The sequence below is a fragment of the Pygocentrus nattereri genome, chromosome 9, assembly GCF_015220715.1.
Source record: "Pygocentrus nattereri isolate fPygNat1 chromosome 9, fPygNat1.pri, whole genome shotgun sequence".
NCBI classification, from domain to species: Eukaryota; Metazoa; Chordata; class Actinopteri; order Characiformes; family Serrasalmidae; genus Pygocentrus; species Pygocentrus nattereri.
Window position 1 is genome coordinate 17,705,150 of NC_051219.1, and position 22,234 is coordinate 17,727,383.

The 22,234-nt window shown below is 38.6% G+C and overlaps 2 protein-coding genes across 2 annotated transcripts in view; one reads left to right on the forward strand and one right to left on the reverse strand.

Moving 5' to 3' along the window:
• Positions 1 to 1,311: 1,311 nt before the first annotated feature.
• On the reverse strand, positions 1,312 to 12,876 carry cd40 (CD40 molecule, TNF receptor superfamily member 5). The gene is made up of 9 exons (XM_017694261.2): positions 12,477 to 12,876; positions 11,683 to 11,761; positions 10,982 to 11,104; positions 9,302 to 9,448; positions 5,716 to 5,806; positions 5,251 to 5,309; positions 4,061 to 4,156; positions 3,598 to 3,629; positions 1,312 to 3,489 (listed from the first exon to the last, which is right to left on the reverse strand). The coding sequence occupies exons 1-9, from the start codon at positions 12,873 to 12,875 to the stop codon at positions 3,238 to 3,240; spliced, it is 1,278 nt and encodes a 425-aa protein (XP_017549750.2). The 5' UTR covers position 12,876; the 3' UTR covers positions 1,312 to 3,237.
• A 6,631-nt stretch (positions 12,877 to 19,507) lies between these two features.
• LOC108425482 (formin-like protein 13) overlaps positions 19,508 to 22,234 on the forward strand; it is a 65,490-nt gene continuing 62,763 nt past the window's right edge. The window contains exons 1-2 of the mRNA XM_037541283.1: positions 19,508 to 19,540; positions 21,375 to 21,500. Coding sequence (XP_037397180.1) covers positions 19,508 to 19,540; positions 21,375 to 21,500 — 159 coding nt within the window. The remainder of the gene's footprint in view (positions 19,541 to 21,374; positions 21,501 to 22,234) is intronic.

Here is a 22,234-nt window from a genome sequence, read left to right on the forward strand (position 1 = left end):
AATTTTCTAAGTGAAAATCAGTTAGAACACACTGAAATATGGGATTTTTCTGCTAATTTTATCATACAATTTCATATTTATTATTATTATTATTATTATTTTCTAATATTTTTAATTCAGCAAACAAACAGTGAGAGTGCATTAAAATGTGCAGAAGTGTGTTTTTCTGTAGAGCATGTGTACGTCCACTAAAATATAATGGAAAATGACCAGAAATTACCTAAAATTAATAGGGCCCTCAAACTTTTGCACATGACTGTGTTGTACCCTGTAATAAACAAAGATGCAGCTAAATATGCTGCATAACTGCACCATGTATTGCATCAAAAGTTGCTATAACCTTGAGGTACATCACTGCAATGATGCCATATGTTTCCATGTACTTGTAAATTATACTGGGAATTTATTTGAATATATCAATTTTGTTTTTCAGCACAAACTTTTTTTAGCATTATTAAATAAACATAAGTGTTTTAAGTGATGGGCCTAAAATGTTCAAACCAAAGTGTTGTTTAAAAAATATTATTCTGTATTAAATATTACTTTCTGTTCAAAAAGTTGGAGTAACTGTTTTCAATAATATAAAAACATTTCTATGATGATGCTACTATTTTACAGTTTACAACCGATAAGAAGCTGTAAAAAATAATGGTTTAATGACTAAGAAAGCTGTAAAACATTGAAGTTATAATACAGTTAACATGACAGAAAACCAATCAAGGAATTTCTATAAATAATAATTACAAGATACCATTTATCATTTAATAACTCAAAAAAACTTGGATTATTGAATAAAAACATAAAAACAACACATTATGTCTAGCTTTATAGTACTTCAGTCTACACTGTATAGTTTTATTGAATCAAATGATGGCAGTTAATAATATAATAATTAACTTGTAATGTATAGAGATACTCTATACTCTTCTTCTATGTTTGTGCAGTTAAATTCATCTGTGGTTCAAGAGTTCCTCAAGCTCTGAGAGGAATTTACATTGTCAGGGACACTCAGGAGTCCCCAACAGCTCTTTGGCCTGATTTTTATCCAGCAACATCGCCCTCTAATGGACTTACTGCACAACTGCCCAGCCCCAATACACATGAGGCACTTTACTCTAAACAAAGTTTCACACGATCGACTATGTGTCAGTTGTCTCACTGTGCCAGAGGACAATACACATCATGGAAAGAGGAAACAGACTGCTGCAGCGTTGCGCCTCTAAAATGCATTCTTGTAACACAGGCTCACTTGCTTTAATGGAAAGAGTTGGAGTTTTAGACCTGGCTCAATAAAAGTGACTGGGAATCATATCAGTTCTTTTTAAATATTTATTTCACTTTACGTTCCTACATTCATGCTGGATTAAAAATATTAAAACAGACAGTGATGTATAAAACAATATATTTACAAATGAACACGGCAAACAGGTTAGATATTTGGAACGTAAGGTACTACGCAAATACGGCTAGCAACTAACTTATTTAACCAATTCATGCAATCAGATATGTGTACTAACAAGGATATCAATAAGCGTTTCTTTAAAAACAAACAATTCTTATTGCATGTAGTTGTTTTTTGCACAATACTGTAGACACAAGAATTATATTATAAGAATACTCAACTGATGAGCTACAGAAAGTAGTGCAACAGCTCTCATAAGCCACACCAGAACAAGCCATTTACAATATACAAATCAGCTGAAAATTAGAGTAGAATAAAATAACACTCTGTATCATGAGCAGCCGGGGTTTAGAACATGCAGAGGTCACCTTAACTGGACACCGTACCATCGAAACAGCTGACAAAATGAATGAACATGGTGTGGCTGCATGGAATTACTTATATTTCAAAATATATTACATAGCGTTCAAAATGTATGCCTGATTCAATAATTCAACTGTAAACTGTAAAGTTCTTCAGGGTGGTTTGATCTTGAATAGTTCATTGTAGAGAAACTCTTTACAGTGGTGGTGACAGGAACCAGGGGCTGTGATATCTACATTGCAAATATAGACATTTTATTTGCTGCCTCAACTACCAGTGAGCCTACACTGTGCCTGTGTTACAGTACTACTCTTGCTATGTTGTTACATATTGGGTGGAAACAAGTCCAGGAACTGTTTCCCCACTGTGCTCTCTAGCAGGATATTGTTAAGCTAGCCCTGCAAAGTGACAGAGGAATCAACCAATCAGCTTTTGATTTCCAATGGGCGGGGCCAATTTAGCGAAAAAAAAAAAAAAACCCTCACTATGTCCTCTGGGAGTCCTACATACGTCACTGACTGTGAACAGGTTCAACAGTTAGAAACGGAAAACAACGGCAGCTGCTTCTGCACGAGTTACTGCTACAAGTTAAAATACATGCTGATATGTCTTCATGTGAAACATGGAATTAAAAGTTTTAACTGTCTGTTTTATCTAGAATGTTCATGCTAATTACATGATAATTTGTGATCTTAGCGCTAACAAACGATAATTCCAGCTCCAATAGGGATGCTGGCAGAAATTAGTATTGTGGTCGGGGTGTTTTGTTCCTCTTGGTCTGACTTTGTTTTGACATCTATGGCCCGAATTGAAAGCCTACTGCTAATAGTCACGATTTGCCACAGGATAAAAAAGTGGTCAATCTGGAAAAATACTCAAAGCACCCTGCATGTACTTCTCTGCCATGAATGTTTAAAAAAGTACAATTTAGGCCAAAATCCTATGTCAGAACTAGTATCAGGCAGTGTATTCATAACCATTCCATGTATTCATTTTTTTGTGAGGGAGCTTTAAGTTGCATTAAATGCTTTGGATGTCTGGTTCCTCTCATCACCACTGTGAACAATTCCGTTTTAAATGAATACTCCAGCGTTTTCTACCTAATCTCTATCTGCTTCTGTATCATGTGGTCAATTACCTTAGACAATAATTTCAATACATTCTCCCTTAACATAGTAAAACAACAGGAAACCTGTTGATTTGAAACCTAGCTGCCTATCGTAAAAGCCAGTGGGGCAGGTGCTTCTTAAATATGTACTTTGAGTCATCAGGGTTCTGCGTTTTGCTCAGTATGGTGAAACTGTTTTCTATGGAAATGATTTAAAAGTTACAGCTACTCCTAAGAACTGTATTTCTAATAGCAAATGTCAACTGCTCCATGTCCCCGACAAGCAGCATACTAACATGTGACCAAGTAATGCACTCAAAGACGCTGTTGAAAAGTTTTCTTCTCTCACAATCTCATGTGTATCTTAAAGATGGTCTGAATAGCTTCCTTCTGAGCTTCTTACTGTTTCAGGCTGAGAAAGAATAGATATTTTGCTATGATCCTGATCAATGGGCAGGCCGTTTGCGGACAGACCGTGCTTAAAATGGTCATCTTGTTCATTGTCCTCCTCTGGTTCATTGGTATGCTCCAAGGTCGGCTGTTCAAAGTTTATAGCTATTTTTTCTTCAGCAGGTTGAGGCTTATTGTGGAACAAAGGAGGACAGTGCTGCTGTATCTAGAGGAGCAACAGGGAGGTATAAAAGACACAGATGAGCAAATAATCCCAGATCAATGGCTTATGTCATGTACATTAAAGAGCAGGAGGAGGAAGAAATTTGGTTACCTTTTCCTCTAGACATGCAGATCCTGTTCTTCCTGAAAGTTTAAAATTAACAACATCAAATGAAAAAATGTCACAGATAATTAAAGCTTTCACACGTATATAAATTCTGCACAGTGCCTAGACATTAGATCAAATGAAATTACATCCACAGTCGTATGCAAAAGTGAGAATATGTTAACACATCCTTTACAGGGAACTTAAATATGGCATTTTCTGCTAATTTTAGCACATCATTTCCATTTATCTGCTGAGCTTAACATTGGCATCTTATTTGAGTTTTACACAGAAGTGTGATCTTGGTAGAAGACATGTTAACTTCTTTTCACTTTTAAATCCATAAAACATGATGAAAAATATATATTAAAGTATATTAATAGCAACGTATTGCAACTGTTAAGTTCTCAGCATGTATAAATGGTGTCTGAAATACACAATAAACACACTAATACTGTATGTATATTACCTTTTTTGTAGATGCAGAACACTGCAAGACTGAGGATAATGAAGAGCGCGAGTCCAACGAAAATATATAAACCCAGTCTTACATTAGAATGATATTCTGCAAGAAAAGAATAGGAAGCACTGTGATTTCCTGAAGCCTGTCCACACATAAATATTTATACATTACATTAGGTGGCTACATCTCTCAAACTGAAACAAGCTAAATCAAGAGTAAACTTCTGGGGGAGCCCAGAAAGAGACCACAGGTCATCTGATTCATTATTTACAGTGGGAAGGTTTACTGATGATTTTATTGCTCACACTGAACAGCACACATTCAGTATTAAAAAAATGCATTTGGGGTATTTTCTAGAAAATAATTACACCTTTTTGCTCCTCAGTCTGGCGTTAGCAGTAAAAGATAAATCAATACTACTCTGGTGTATTTGTGGTGATATTCTCCTAACTTGATATATGGTGTGAGAAGTCTAGCCTTTTACTCACAATAGCAGAGGGCATTCATGAAGGGAGAGCCGTCATATAAACATACTTCTGGGAAAACGCTCTCATGGTTTTGGGTTTGTGGAGTGAGGGTCACTTTCTCTTTTTGTGCAGACAACAGACTCGAGCCCCATTCACAATGCCCGTTTGACTAAACTGTTGCAAATATTTGTTGCCATTTCATGACAGCAAACGTGTGGCTGTGTTTGTGATCGCTAGGGTCTTGGGACTTTTTTGGGAGTTTTTTAAACAATATATTTTTCTTTTGGGTTTTCTCAGCCAGGTTTTTCTGTACAGGCTGCTGTTCTCTGTGTTGCAGTTATGTAGGAGTATGCAGGAAAGTAACTTAAAGCCATCAAAAGATTAAGTATTTTCTTTTCTTCAGGCTTCAAACTACTACTTCCAACTGAGCATTAAAAATAACAGTAACTATTGATGTGGAATTATAGACAAAAAAGGTATGATAACAATTTTGGCCATATGTCTGCAGGACAGTCCAACTGACAACTCAGTTATGTCTATAAATGTCTTAAAAGAAGTGATACTAGATCGGTGACTTGACAGCCATGTGCTTTGTTCCACGCACTCTCAGGTTTCACTTCCTGAGTGGGTTACTGTACTAGCCAACAGTACTTGCCCTGACGTGCTCTCACAACGTGACATACATATTCTGGTAAGGGATTCCTTTGAATGGTATAGGTCTGTACTTACCACAGATCCGATCAGATGTGGAAGAGCCTGGCACACTTTCAACGGTTCCTGAGGAACACCTACAGTATGGGGAAGATCAGAGAGGAATATTGGCTTTTGTGATAACTCTCGGCCGTTGATGATATGACCATATAAAAATAGCAGGCACCGTTTGAGCACAGTATTTGGACACTGCTAACACAGCAGTGTTTGAAATCATTAATGAATTTGTTGAGAATTAAACATATTGGCAAAAATAAAACATAAAACATGGCCTGTATAAAAGTAATGTCACATTTCATATTTTAGTTCACAAATAATAAATAAATTGTGCACTAAAATTTGCAGAAGTTCACTGAAGTGTTAATGTATTTTCTCTGATACTATCAACAACAACAACACATGCGCTTTAATGGTGGGTGTCCACACTTTTGCACAGATTAATGGCAATTACACAGAAAGGTAAAACAAAGACTAAGGACATACTCTTTCCACGGTGAGCAGGTTCTGGCGGAGGGTTCAGTGGAAAATGTTCCATTAGGACAGGGCTCACACTTTGTGTCGGAAAACTGGGTGCCTGTAAGAACAAATCACATCAGCATTAGCAATCAGATACTTGTATTGTAAGATACACCACTCTGCTTGTGTCCAACTTGACTAATCTGATAAATCTGTGTATCAGCATTATTAGACAGTTGGTAAAGAATGATCAGAACACTTATTTTGGTAGTCTTTCACTATTTAAAGTTCAGGGAAGTCAAATTCATTTATACGCTTAATTCAAAACTGAAAAAGATTCATGTCTGATGTTATATGCAACACTCAAGCGCAACATGGTGACTAAAGCTAAAAAAATATGATTGTATTGCGATGAGTTGTATTGAGTTGCATTTTGCCTTTAATAAACAAAAAGAATGTTCAGACGATGTTGAAAACAATATCAGTGTTGTGAGATTGAGAATGCCTTTGCTATATATAAGAGTGCCATTGAGTCTCAAGCTTACACGCATTCAGCAAGGCCAGTCATCTAGTGATGATTCATTTGTGAATGATTCATTGTTTAACAAATATTTGGCCTGAACTGATTCACTCCCATATTTTTGAAGATGTGTTGAAGACAAGTTCATACCTATGTATCGTGGCTTACATATTAGCTTAGCTTACTTAGCCTATGTGACACATATTATAACTGCACAGGTTTGTTCATGGCAACTAAATGACTCAAGGGACACAACCTACTCAAGAGTTTTATTCAGTGTATAAATTAACAACCTGTTGGAGCTCCAAATATTCTTGTTTGTCAAATAACGCCTAAAATAGTTGCAGGAGTGCAACCAAAATCTACTCAGTGAACTGGCAAGTAAATAATACACAATAGCTTTTGTTTTTTGTAAGTATTAGGTAAACTACATTATAATGTCATTACATCACCTTTAAAAAATTTTGTTTTAGATTTTTTTGTTTTTTGTTAAAAGGCTATGCTAACTTTACTATGAGAGTAAGAGATTATTAAGGAAGTGCTTTTGGATGAGTGATGGCCTGGTGGTTGTGTAGCAAGTTCACTTGCCCTGTTCAGCTCTAATAAAACTGTGAACTCAGGCCCAGGCTCAGTGATTTTAATCAAGTTACTGCAGCCCACAGTGACGATAAAAATTCTTTCAACACCAATTTAAAGAAACGCTTTGTTGACTTGTTGATTTACTTGAGCAAACCATAGCCAGACAGCAATATTCCACTTACATGTACAGTGAGGAAAATAAGTATTTGAACACCCTGTGACTTTGCAAGTTCTCCCACTTAGAAATCATGGAGGGGTCTGAAATTTTCATCTTAGGTGCATGTCCACTGGGAGAGACATAATCTAAAAAAATAAAATCCGGAAATCACAATGTATGATTTTTAAAATAATTTATTTGTGTGTTACTGCTGCAAATAAGTATTTGAACACCTGTGAACATCAATGTTCATATTTGGTACAGTAGCCTTTGTTTGCAATTACAGAGGTCAAACGTTTCCTGTAGTTTTTCACCAGGTTTACACACACTGCAGCGGGGATTTTGGCCCATTCCTCCACATAGATGTTCTCCAGGTCAGCCAGGTTTCTGGACTGTTGCTGAGAAACACGGAGTTTGAGCTCCCTCCAAAGATTTTCTATAGGGTTTAGGTCTGGAGACTGGCTAGGCCACTCCAGAACCTTGATATGCTTCTTATGGAGCCACTCCTTGGTTATCCTGGCTGTGTGCTTTGGGTCATTGTCATGTTGGAAGACCCAGCCATGACACATCTTCAATGCTCTAACTGAGGGAAGGAGGTTGTTCCCCAAAAATCTCACAATACATGGCCCCGGTCATCCTCTCCTTAATACAGTGCAGTCGTCCTGTCCCATGTGCAGAAAAACACCCCCAAAGCATGATGCTTCCACCCCCATGCTTCACAGTAGGGATGGTGTGTTTGGGATGTTACTCATCATTCTTCGTCCTCCAAACACAGCGAGTGGAATTAAGACCAAAAAGTTCTATTTTGGTCTAATCTGACCACAGAACCTTCTCCCATGTCTCCTCTGGATCATCCAAATGGTCATGGGCAAACAAAAGACGGGCCTGGACGTGTGCTGATTTAAGCAGGGGAACCTTCCGTGCCATGCATGACTTTAAACTATGACGTCTCAGTGTATTACCCACAGTAATCTTGGAAACAGTAGTGGCAGCTCTCCCGTGTAGTTCTGGGCTGATTCCTCACCTTTCTTAGGATCATTGATACGTCACAAGGTGAGATCTTGCGTGGAGCCCCAGTCCGAGGGAGATTGACAGTCATGTTTAGCTTCTTCCATTTTCTAATAATTGCTTTAACAGTTGATCTTTTTTCACCAAGCTGCTTGGCAATTGCCCCGTAGCCCTTTCCAGCCTTGTGGAGGTCTACAATTTTGTCTCTGGTGTCTTTGGACAGCTCTTTGGTCTTAGCCATGTTAGTAGTTGGAGTCATACTGATTGTGTGGGGTGGACAGGTGTCACTATGCAGCTAACGACCTGCTTCTAATTTAGAATAATAAGTGGAGTGGAGGTGGACTAACAGGTCTTTGAGGGCCAGAATTTTTGCTGATTGACAGGTGTTCAAATACTTATTTGCAGCAGTAACACAAAAATAAATGATTAAAAAATCATACATTGTGATTTCCAGATTTTTTTTTAGATTATGTCTCTCCCAGTGGACATGCACCTAAGATGAAAATTTCCATCCATGATTTCTAAGTGGGAGAACTTGCAAAGTTGCAGGGTGTTCAAATACTTATTTTCCTCACTGTACATATTCCATATCACTTGTCAGAAGAAAACCTTGTATCTCCAAAATGGTAATGGTAATGTTTCTTTTGACCCATTCTTTATGAAATTTACGCACAATGTAAAGTGCAACAGGCATATTCAAATTATGTCAAAAACAAATGTCACAAATCATGAAATTCTGTGTTTAATGTTATGAATTGTTATTACCAAAACATATTTTCTGCAATTAAGTAAACCTTTGTGTTTGAATGAAAATATTGTTTTTCTTTGTGTGCAGCTGTTCAAAGCTGCTAGTCTGCTAGTCATGTGCTGGCAAGTTATTCTCAAAATTAGTTACAACTGTCACTACTAAAACATTCTGTATAGCTTACAGTGTTATGATTTTTTTTACCAATGACAAAATGTAATGCTTAATTATTTGTTTTAATAAAATGACTCTGTTTGAGTCAGTAATTTAGATTAAGTCTTCACTGCATCATAGTTCACTGGCACAAAGCTGAGAAAATTTCAACTCAATTTATCAACTGTCGTTCTGCTGCCGTGTCACTTTGTGCTAGAGTGTGGCTACAAATTGTGTATTCCCATATGCAATGACTATGAATGTACTGGTTACTGTCACAGACCTAATGCAATGGTTTGGTAAACGATTCACTAAAAATGAATAATTGTACTGAAATAATTCAAAACTTTGAAAATAACTATAATGCCCACAGCTACAAAGTGCATTGCTTTGCATTTTTGCGTGTATCCTGTTTCTTTTTCTCATTCATCTGAATATGCAATGTACTTACCAATCTCCTTGACTTTTTCCCCTTTTTGGCACACTGTGTTTCTCTGACATGCAATGCATTCTGGAGTGGGGCAGTGATGGTCAGGCATACACTGACATTGAGTGCGCTCGGTCTTACTTGGATTAGTTTGATTCTGAAAAAATAGATCTGTTCAAAGAAGAAAAGGACAAGAGGGGTAGAGCTGAAATAAAAATGTGCAAAACACAGGAGATCATTACACTATTACCACATAACACTAGTAGAAACTGTGTGCAAATTCAGTCAACACTAAAACAGACCTAGTGGAAATTAAAGATATGGTTTGGTCATGCTCACGGTAACGTTGCTAACAGTGACTAAAAAGAATTACCACCGATTAGCATCATGAAAATGTCATGCTAATTAGCAATTGGCCTTTTTAGCATGTTCAGTCAGGCTGGGCTTTTTTGCTAGAGCACAAAATGGAATAAGTGGTACATATAGTACAGTGGGGAGCCCTCAGACTTCGGAGACAGGCTGATGATTTCTGTGAAATAAAAAACTATATATCTGTGATTTTTTGGTTAGTTTTTGTTTAAAAGACTCATGCTTATTGTAAGGCCTAACAGTAAACTGTCCAATCAGGATTTTATTGGTCAAGGTATTTAGGCAGATACAGCCAAGCTGTCAGATTAAAAATGAATTCACATTTTAAAAAATTCTACATAATTAAATGTAATTTTCTTGAGGAAATCGGACTCAGAATCAGATGTCCAGAGTGTTTAATACCACTGAAAACTTCCTCCCAGAAAGTTATTAAATGAAATGGCTTCAGATAAAAATGCAAGATGTCTGAGTCTTTCATGATATTTTTGAAATATAATTTGGTGTGAAATCCATCCGGATTTACATTTATTTTGCCATCATTAACATTTCTAACATTACATATAAAGAAACATGCTGGCTCAGTAATCATAATAGATACTAAATAAAACGCCTTTATCTTTACCAGCTTTATAATATTACTATTGTAAAGACACCCGAGTCAACAAGTCTCTCTACAGTACAGCACTCTGAATGACTTTGTTCACATCTCAGTGATTGAACTACAGACATTTTGAAACATTCCCCAACATAATTAGGAATTGACAGAGGGATTCACGTAGTCACAGTGTGATTTCCAACAAATGGGACCACTTCCATGAAGAACTTGATATGTCACTCACTATAAGTATGAGCCGCTGTCTAACCTGTTTTCAGTGAGATGTCAGAAATTGAACAGTAACTGTAGCTCTAAGTCAGGACACTTTACTGAAGCAGTCACAGTAAAACTGCTACATACAAAGTGAAATACATGTTAATATATGTTAAGCTTTAAATAAAATATGGGAAATTTCTTGAAGCCCCATATGTCCGTGTTCAGCCTAGAAGGGCCAAAAAAGTTGTGTGAATTACTAATAGCTTAAGTCTATCATACAACTAGATTCCCATAGGGGTGTTAACAGAAATTAGCACTGTCTCAAAGGTGGTTTTACATTGATGCTCCAAACTGAAGGTCTAGCACTAGTAGTCTTTGTTTAGTATGGTAGTATAGGTATTGGTAAATTATGAAGAAAGAATTGTCCTGTAGCTATGTGGCTCTGACCTCTAGTGTGAGGACATTGATTGGTACCTTTGCATTTTACATAAATAGACCAAATTTGTCCAGGAATATAAACTCACTAGGGTCGCAGTAAGGTTGCTGTTTGCATTTGGTGTCCTTAGTGAAACCATCCTGGTATTGTCCAGTTTCACATGACTGACAATGTGGATCCATGCAGTCTGTATTCTGCTTCATTCTTGAACCTGCAACACAGTCACAGAGAACATTAATGATTTTTTTTGTCTGTAGAACAAGGGCACATCCAAAATCCACTGCAAAACAAAACACAAGGTGCTACATTCAGTAATAGCTTGAATAATTCAGTTCAGTCCAAGAGCTGTCAAATAAACTTAAGACACATTAAGCTGAATTCAAATACAGAACAGTCTGCCTGACTTCACTCATTCAGTATGTTGTAGAGCCCATGTGTCAAACAGAAGGCACAAGGGGGGGGGGGGGGGGGGGGCTGCTGGAGCCTATCCCAGCGGTCATAAAACAATTTGTTTTTATTTTTAGAAATTATTTTTGGATCATTCGATAATTCAGTGGCTATTTTTTGCCAATGTAGTTTTGGCATATTGTGAATGAGAGAAGGCCAGTTGGGGTGATAATAATATGTCAAATAAAAACAAAATGACACAGCAGGCCCAGGGATTGCTGAGATTTATGGCTGTTTAGTGGTTGAGTTTGGCCGCCCTGCTGTAAACAATGTTTTTCTGATGGAGAATTCCATTAATTAAAGTAGATCTTACTGGAACTGCTCTGTGAGGTCTTATCATACCTGGGCCACACATCTTGCAGCAAAGACCATCTTTAAGATACTCTCGCTCGTCACAGGAGTACACCAGAACAGGGAAGACCTGGAGGGATTGACATAGAGTGAAAGTTACATCAGCGAACAAAGCAAAGAAAAACAGACGTTCAGCCCAGAGCCTACGGAAAGTCCCCAAAACTCTCTCTCTCTCTCTCTCTCTCTCTCTCTCTCTCTCTCTCTCTCTCTCTCTCACCCTCACTCTCTCACGAAACTTACACGAAAACGGCCCTGCTTAAAAACGACCAAAAACTCGTTAACACTGACGAAGCTGAAATTAGCTAAGCTACCTGTTCGCCTGCTTCCTGTTGGATTTTCTCCGTTCCACCTTAAATGCCCGAGGTGGTGGTGCCAGAGTGGAACTGCTGCACCATTTAAGGTGGAACGGGAACATTCGAACAAGAAGCTGGCGAATAGAAAAGCAACTCAAGCCTCGTTTAACACTGACTGAGGTCTAAAAACCTTAGTCTGAAATATCTGCGCAAAACAAGACGGTTAGCTCTATTATTCAGCATAGCATGTACGAGCTAACGAAAGTGAAAGTTTAAAATGACAGGCGTCGTTAATGCCAAATAACGAATGATACGAATGAAAAATGGATACGAAACGCATTATACTCTTAAATACATGTCATTTTCTATATAATACAATAACAGCACGGATTTTATCAGTATAATACAGCGCTCTTCGTCTAGTCGCGTAGTCTTCGTTTACTGCGCAAATCAAACAGCACATCCACAGCAGGGACATTTAACGATACTTACCAAAAGAATAATGGAGATTGCTCTCATCTTTGATAGTTTTAGGCCAAAAACTACGAGTGCAGGTGAAGAAACTCCACTAGCCACGAAAGCTCTGACTGTCTGTGAAGCAGAATGTTTCTGTTTTGTATTCCGTTTGTTGTTCACGCCTTTATGGTGCGCCCCTCTGGCTGCTGCGTGAAGGGGGTTTCCTTTCCCTCTCAGAAAACACGGCGCACCAACACGACTATTTCCCAGCAGCTCTCCTTTATCCCGCAGTTTCTCTGCTCTGGCGTTCACCCGCACTGACGTAGCCCAGGCTTTCACTATCTGCACACTTGCGGCAGAAATCTGTGTGGGAGCTGGCCTCCCACCCCAGATCTCACTGATTCTGCTGACCTTCATGTGATGCCTTACATGCATTACCTTTTCATCAAGGAAGTTCTTTTTCTTTTTTCCTTCCTTTTTTGAGGTTGGTTGGGGTGGGTGGGTAGAGTACACACAGGTCTGAGGTATGTCACATTGCACAGCTTAAAAAAAACAGAACTACAAAAGTAGTATTTGTGCCTGAACAGGGGAATTATGTTGTGACAAAGAGGTATTGGTCTAAGCTTTCACATACCTAGCTAGCTATGTATGTGTATTACAGAGGCCCTTTCACAAGGGAGAAAAATGGTCTATGTTTTATTCTTTATTTTTCTACTTTGTGCCATGGACACTAACACACCCCATATCATGACAGATTCCGGCTTCTGAACTTTATGTTGGTAAGAGCTTGGGTGGTCCATTTCTTCTTTGCCTCAGAGAAGAAAATGTCCATTATTGCCTAAATAATCTGAAAGTTTGACTCATCAGACCACAATAAAGGTTTCCACTGAGCATCAGTCCAGTTTAGAAGAGTTTGAGCCCAGTGAAGATATTTCCTTGACATATAGCTCCTGCTGTGCATTGTATAGTCTTAACTTTTCATTTGTGAGTACAGTGATAGACGGTGTTTACTGACAATTGTTTGTCAGAGTATTCCTGAGCATGTAGTGGTATCCATGACAAAATTATGCCAGTTTTTAATGCAGTGCTGTCAGGGGGAATGATGGTCATGGGCATTCAATCATGGTTTTCAAATTTTGTATTACTCTCTTTCGATAATGGCTTACTATATTAAAATGTTGACTTATTATGAGTAAATAATGATTTATTGTTCTAAAATTATTTTGGGGCACATCTTTGTTTCAGCCCTGCGATGGACTGGCGACCTGTCCAGGGTGTATCCTGCCTTCTGCGCGAAGACTGCTGGGATAGGCTCCAGCACCCCCCCGCGACACTGACGGAGAAGCGGCTTAGAAAATGGATGGATGGGATGGATGGATCTTTGTTTCAGTAAAGTGGGTAAAATGATCAAATAAAAGCTAAAATGTTGATGTGGGGAAGCAGGCCTGGGGAGCTTATGTTCTGTAGTGAAAAGATACTCATCCATTTCTTAAGACTTGAATTGGATAATTGAACAAATATACACCGGGTGAATCCCTTTTTGTTGGTGTTTCCAGTAGACTGTTCTACAAATGCTAAAGCCAGGACAATTTGCTGTCAGATTTCAAGAAGTAGTAGGAAATCCCCTAGCCTGAGGAAGTTCAAACCGGCTGTACACATCAGTAGTTTTAGGGGCATACCTGAGTGGTCAAAATGCTCTCCTAGTGCAAACAACAGTTTGCACTAAACTGATGCTTTGTAACTGCCTCTGTTAATTAATTAACCAGACAAATGTACATCACTGGGACTACACTGAATTTGAAAAGGACAAAGGACAAAGAACAAAGGAAAAAGCACAAGCACCAGACATGATCTGACTTCCCAAATATAACAGGAACTTACAGAAAGTAATGTCATCAGCAAGTATCTGTTTCACTTCCAAATGGAAATAAAACCGGTGTTTTTTCTAAAACTTCGAAGGAAAAATGACCAAGTATTACACCCTCCCTTTCAGTACTTGAAGATGATTTTCCTGGTAAGGGTTTTCCTTGAATTTTATTGATGTTTCATGAATCCTGGAATAACCCAAACTTTTGTCATTAACGTCCAGGTGGCACTGTATCAACTCTAATATGCAAAAAGGTCTAACTATGCTGAAGTGTTACCAGTTACTTGGAGCTACTCCTTCTTCCTCAGCGACCCTGGTGACTTCTCTCGGTGGACCTTGCACAGATCTTACAGAATGTGAAGGAGAGTCTATGAAGACTCTCTAAATCATAGATTAGTTTTTTCTGGTTCAGATGGCTGAAGCAGTAGTCCATAGTGTCCATGGTGTGCTGCTGAAGGTCTCAAACTGAAGAACCCAACTCACTTCCCAAGTCCAGAGAGGAATGCTTAAGTGCTCCAGGAGCAGGACTGGGAATCAGAGTTATAAGTTGTAGTAGGATGTTTTGGGTCTAAAGCATTTTGATGTATCACTCCAGGCACAAATGCCATATCTAGACCATATTCCCATATTTCTGGTCCCTTGAGATGTGCAGACTATATGTAAAGGGCTATGATTCCTATAAACCTAAATTCCACAGGTTGGGAGAATATGTAAAATGCCTAAATAAATAAATAAATACAAGAACATATTCTAAATAATATAAATATATCAAAATGTATCTTGCAAGTATACACTGATTATAAATTTGATACCTGCAACATGTTCCAGGAATTATACCACTATCTAACATCACCTTTACTTTTAACAACATTTAATCAACTGGGGAATAAAGACACTCCAGTACATACAGTCATGAAACGGCAGTTGATGCAAATAGTTTGCCATTCTTCCTTGACTCACATCTTCAGCTGTGCAACCCTACAGGGCCTCCATTGTTGTTTCACCAAGACCCATGAAGAAAGCTGCATTATCTTCTCAAATGCAGCTCAGCATCATTGGAAAGCGAGGAAAGTGCCATCTGCCAGACTAGTTATGTCAGCTAACAGATGCCTGCACTGACTAGCATCATGCTGAGTGATGAAGGGAGAAGGCGGGCATCCCACCCACCCAGAGAGCGAGGCCAATTGTGCTCTCTTGGACTTCACGGATGGCTGTAGCATCACCAGGGATCGAACTCGCGATCTAAGCGTTGGCCCCATCATCATCTTAGAAGGTCTGAAAGGTCAGTCCATTCAGTTGTAGTTCATTGTTTAAAACAAAGAAGGCATTTTGATTAAATTAAGAGACCCTTATTAGTCCCACAAATTGTGAAATTTCACCTCTGCATTTAACCCATCCGTGAAGTGAAACACCACATACACACTAGTGAGCACACAAACACTAGGGGGCAGTGAGCACACTTGCCCGGAGCGGTGGGCAGCCCAATCCGCAGCGCAGCGCAGAGCAGTTGGGGGTTAGGTGCCTTGGTCAAGGACACCTCAGTCATGTGCTGTCGGCTCTGGGGATTGAACCGGTAACCTTCCGGTCACAAGGCTGGATCCCTAACCTCCAGCCCATGACCAGCCCATATGTCCCTTTCATAAGATGAAACATTAAAAATCCTATCCTTTTGTTTAAATAAAGGATAAAATGTTTTCACATAAAAAAAAAACCTTTTGGAATTAAGGTTTGAATATGGTTCACTCAAATCAGACATTGTACACTTATAGTCATTATTCCAGTTCAAATACACACTCTGTACACACTCCACTCACTGTCTAGTATTTATGAGAAAAATCATTATTTCTTTTTTTTATTTGAATATATATTAATGAATATTACACTACTGGTTTATTGCACTATTTGTTTCTGGACAGTGGTTGAAACGTTGGCCTATTATAAACTGACTTTTCTTTTTCATTCATAATCTGTAGTTTGCTTGGACACTCTTCCTGGCTTGGTTTTACTAAGTACTTTGCGCAACTGCGCCTTCTAATGGATAAGACTAAATTTACAACCTTACTTCATTATTTGTTCATTTGTTCTGAGAATTTGTATTATGTATTTGCAGTTGAAATTATACTGCTGTCAAACAGGGCCATTTCTGAGCATATGGGGGCCTTATTTGCCCTCCTACTTGGGGGGGCTTCAGTCTGGACTGAAGCAGAGTAGAGATCATTTACATCAGTCTTAAAGGCTCAGTCACAAGAAGAGCCTCTTTAAAATGAACCTGAAATCAAAATTGTTGTCCACTAAGCACAATTTGGTATATCTTACCCTTTAAAAGACAAAGTTCTTGTTTCTCATCTGAATGAAACGTAATAACTTATGTTTGTCTATAAAACATCATCGGAGTGTGCCAACAGGAAGGGAAAATATTAAACAATAATATTTTGTTCCAACTTCCTTCCACCACCCCAACCTATCATCGAGTGAAAAAAATTAGCTCAGAGACCCTCCCTGATACCATGTTTCACTGAGAAGTCCATTAGTGAATATAAGGACACTTGTCTTCCTCAAACTTACAAAATAATATGAAAGGCTTGTTGAGCACAATAAATGGTTTTATTTCACAGCTTGAGCAAGTAAGAAAACTTTCCACTGCCATTTTTCTAAACTGCTAAAAACTGTGTGGTATCCCAGTGTTCACCTAAACATTCAAAGTTGGCCCAATCTCGGCAATATAGCCTATACACCTGTGCTCACTATCGCCCCACAGTGTCAAAATGAATTCATTGCATGACATTCAAAAGCAAATAACCCCTACAGTGGGCCTTGGGCCTGAAATAGAATACAGAAAAGTAAGGATTTGAATACATTTCAGATTTTTTTTTTATTTCTTGAAACACATTAGAGAATCTGGATCAGGGTTATTATAGTTTTGAAATATTCCGTTTCTGTTTTTATATAGGTTTTCATTTTGATTTTTGATTTCAGTTTTGGTGCAGTTTGAAAGGTGCATGGATACCCCGTTTCCAAAAGGTTGGGACACTGTGTAAAATGCAAATAAAAAATGCAATGAAGTGCAAATCATTTGAACCCTATATTTAATTGAAAATAGTACAAAGACAACACGTTGAACATTTATTGTTTTTGAAAAATATATACTATATAATGCTAAAAAACACATGGTTTTTAATTAGCAACAGGTCACTAACATGTACGGGTAGAAAAAGAGCAGCTCAGAGAGGCTGAGTCTTCCAGAAGTAAAGTTGAGGAGGGGTTCACCACTGTGGAAGACTGCATGTACAAATAGTGCAATAATCCAAGAGTAACATGTAACATACAATAGCAAAGACCTCGAGGACTTTACAGGATTTCAGAAATGACAAAGTTTCCACAGGACTGAAAGAATGTACAGAATATACAGAAACCCCCCAGTGGGCAAGCAGTGGCAAGGAAAAACTCCCTCAGAACTGAGGAAGAAACCTTGGGAGGAACCAGGCTCACCAGGGGGGACCCATCCTCCTCTGGTCAAACTACCTACAAGTGATTATACTACTAATATTATCAGCAGTAATATTGATATTAGGAATATCTAGGAGTCTATGAGAACATCATCATCTACTGTACTTAATATCTTTAAAAGATTTAGAGAATCTAGAGAAATCTGAAAGAGAAATGGCTGAAAACCAATATTAGATGTCTGTGATCTTCAGGTCCTCTGGCGGCACTACATTAAAAACAGACGAATGATTCTGTAGTGGAAATCATTGCATGGCCTCAGGAACACTTCAGAAAGCCATTCTCTGTGAAAGCTGTTCGTCACTGCATCCACAAACACAAGCTAAAACTAAAACCATGCAAAGAAGAAACCGTATATAAACAAGATCCAGAAATCCCACCGGGTTCATTTAAGATGTATTAAGGCAAAGTGGAGAAGTGTTCTGTGGTCTGACAAATCCAAATGTTCAATTATGGACTGGAAATGTTGGAATTATGGACACTGCATCCTCTGGGCTAAAGACCACCCAGCTCATTCTCAGCACACAGCTCAAAAGCCAGCATCCATGATGGCATGGGGGTGCATTAGTGTACATGACTTGGGTGACGCACATCTATGAAGGCACTACCAATTCTGAACGATGTATACAGGTTTTGTCGACATATGACAATTCACGAAATCCTTCTAAACCAAAAGCTTACTAAGTAGGGATCTACTGATTACCCCCCCCCCCCCCCCCCACACACACCCCTATACTCTTTAAATAATGTTCCAAAGACCAATAAATAACCAGTATATTTTACCATGTATCTCTCCTCTCCATGTAAACTGGGCAATTCTGATCTTGGCTAACCCTTTAATATTGTCCTGACCAACCACAAGGCCACGTCTCTTGTCCGTCCACACAGTCAGAGAAACCTAGCAAGCTAAAGCTAACTCAAAGCTAGCGAGCGGAACCACCTGCCATTTGCTAGCCCATTAGTTATCTGGTGTAACTATTTTAAGTCGTGTTTTATATTTATATCTTATTTTTTTCATTCAGTCTCCGCTGGATGTTCAATGTTGCACTCAAGTTTAGTTCCATACACATATTTGACTCTTGTGTTTGCTGGGACTGTAAGACATTAGGACACCGTATGTAGGTTTAATTAGATTATTTAGCTTCACTTGGCGCCTGAGGACACCACCACGCAGTTACTCAGAGGCTCTTATGGAGTAACACTGAGCTAATGGAGGTAATCAGGCGCTTTGGAGGAGGCAGTTCTTCTGACCGGAGCTGCGGGCGACGCTGTGTCGGTATTTGTTTCTGAAACTGATGAAGCAGGTCGGTCAGCTAACGCTAGCAGCGTTCTTACCGCGTTACTACACACAGGAGCCTACAACCCTAAACACCTCACTTTATTCTCTTTACTTCAAAGCGACAAATGGGTACAGCTTATTGAGCTGTTTTGAAAGGTTTCCGAGGTTTAGTCCAGTCTCCAGTGAAGTGGCGCCGAGTCATTTTAAACGCAGGAGACTTTGCAGAGGCAAAACCTCGTCTCTCCCCCTCTCGTGACGTCGGCACTGCGAGCTTTAAAGCCCACAGCACACCTTGCTTCCTTTTCTCCTCTGCTCATTTTGACGAAGTTTGTGGAAGCAGACAGTGGGTTGCTGTGCTCTTGCTTGGACGCCCTTTCACTGATGCTGTTGTCACGTAGCCAGCAGAGCTCCAGAAGCATGGAGAGCAGAAAGGCGATGGACTTGCCTCAGGTACGCTTTACGGCGCTTCAGCATGGGGTTCATTCCTCACTTCAGCCAGAGCAAGCCAGACCCTGGCTTTAAACGCATCAATATCAGTAGGTTGTCTGTAGTACTTACAGGTTGGAGTGCACAACTTTGTCTTTTGTAGTATTCTCCTGATCAGACAGTGTATTTTACTCCAAATTGCACAAGAAAACCTGGACGTGTAATCAGTTGTTTGGATGTAACCTGATTTCAGCTTTGTTTGTCTACTTGTAGCCACAGTGCTGCTGTGATTTAAGGTGTGTAGCATTACATATGAGTATTAATTTATTCAAAATTTAATCTGATGTTGCTTCATTTTAGTGAAACAGGGACATGTAAAGTGTAACAAATCAAACCGAACGCCATCTGTGATCATCACTGCCTGTTATAGTTTTTTGAAGAGTACTTGGGAGCATATCACTGGGCGGACTGTTTGGGTGGGATATACATGAACAATAGCTTACAGAAGTTTCCCTCTTCTTCTTTATGCATCCATTTTGTCCACAAACCACTTCCTTGTATTTTTGCTCACCTGTTAGACCTTTGCAGTGCGGTGCATAAAACCATCTCTAGTTTACATGCGAGGTAGAGATGTCGCTGAGCCAATACTGGTATCAGGCTGGGAACAGCAGAAAATGCTGAATTGCATATTGGAAGTGAAAACAATGAATGAATGTGGTTAAATGCTGTAAAAAAAGTAGCCTGAAATAGCACACATTCACGTATCGCATGATGTCATGATATCCCTGTATTTCTTCCATCAGGGTAGTATTGTGTTTGAGTAGTTTGAGCATGATAGCGTACTTTTAGATTCTTAGATGATCTAAAGTGAAGTGCTTCAGTAACAACAGCTCATTTTAAAGCTTAGTAGTTTTAAAAGAAAACAATATAGACTGATACTGAAGGTTTCAATATTCGTATCACTTATTCCTCAAAGTTGCATACAATCAAAGCTGAGCACATGTGGATTTTCCCCATAGTTTTGTTGTTCATTACTTACATTTTTGCCACGTCTGTACAAACAAACTCACATCTGGAATTAATGTATGTAAATTTGAGCATAATAGTTTAACATCCTGAAAACATTTGCTTGACTTGCTGTTAACTAACCAAATCTATTGTCAGTATCATTCATAATACCAATAATAAGAACAAAAATAGATAATAGTGATACTAATAATCTGTGCACATGGCAATCCATTACTAAAGTGGTTGTACTTGCTTTGCATGCATGACAGAGGTGGAGATATTGGTGTAAACAAATGCTGTGATGTTCCATTTAAAGACATTGCAGTGTGTTCTTGTTTTATACTACTACCCACAAAAAGCTATTGTAGAAACACCTCATACACTTCAATAATACTGCATGGAAATATGTTACGTTAAGAAAAATCACACAAGAAGTTCTACCCCCTTAATAGTTAAAAATCCCATAATATTCTCTTCAGTAATTTTAAGTCTGTAAATTTTGGTCAGTAGAGGGAGAAGTGCACTCACAGTTGAACCTTAAATTCTGCATACGAACACAGCCATTGGCTCACGAGCTGCTGAATGCTGTCATTTTGCTGCCTCTCTACTGAAACATCTGTATGAATTAGGAAGTGTTTCCTGTAAAATATATATATATAAGTGAGGTGCTGGGGGGTTGGCGCTTGATTTCACGTGTGAAAGCCACTCAAATCTCATCTTCTTACCAGTACAAAAGTACAAAAGTTCCATAAATCAGACACAGAGTACTTCATATGATTGTATTGAATGTTTGCACTGTGTGCTAAATAGCTTTTGCAGTCCCCATAATGCCCTGCTGTTCATTTTGTAGCTCAGCAATGAGATGCAACTGAATATTATGCACAAGGTGAAGAACGGACAGCTGAGCATTGATGACGCTTTGGACATGGCCAGGAGGGACCAGCTGCAGCTGCTGCAGAAAAGTTTTGATTTTGAGGTGAAGTGGAAGAGCCTTGCCTTTTTTGTTTAATAGAAAAAAAACCTCTCATATTCAAAGTCTTCACAATTTTTGTTTTGTTGACACTTGATTTGACTTGATAGTCGACTGCTGAGCTGAAGCAGATGTGATGAAGCAGGATAAACACTAAACTGTATTGAGCAGCAGCTGAGGAGGGTTTTAAGGTCCATTCTATATGAATCATTTTACCAAACTGGCTCAAAGAGATCAAAATACATTTTGGACTTTAGCTGACTTGGACTTTTTGCTTTTAGTGACCTTTTTCTTTAATTATGTTTATTTTATTAAAACAAATGATTGAACATTCCATTTTGTCACTACTAAAACAATCATAACACTTCTGACACTGTACTAAATATTCAGATACTGACTGTCTTGGTAGTGACATTTGTAGCTAATTTTAAGCAGAACTATGCTAAATGATACAGGTCCATATACAGTTATTATTATTGTCAGTTTATTATCAGTTTATTGTCAGATTTATTCTTTTACAATAAATCAAAGTGCTGTTCTCAAGAAACTCTTGTTTGCCTGATGAATTCTCAAGGAAGGCTGCATTCTTGGTTTTTGCTGTGTATTGTGTTAGTCATATGTCATTGATGGTACCATTCCTGGAACTTTGTGGTAGGGTTGGCATGGTTCCTATGAGGAAACAAAGAAACTTGCAGCTCAACATTTCAAGGGAATTGTCTGGCCAATCACAGGCAGGCATT

Coding starts and splice junctions, on each gene's coding strand:
- cd40 (XM_017694261.2), bottom strand. CDS start 12,875: ATGCATGTAAGGCATCACATGAAGGTCAGCAGAATCAGTGAGATCTGG. Junction 11,762..12,476: donor CAATCTCCATTATTCTTTTG/GTAAGTATCGTT, acceptor CAATCCCTCCAG/GTCTTCCCTGTTCTGGTGTA. Junction 11,105..11,682: donor CTGCAAGATGTGTGGCCCAG/GTATGATAAGAC, acceptor ACTGTGTTGCAG/GTTCAAGAATGAAGCAGAAT.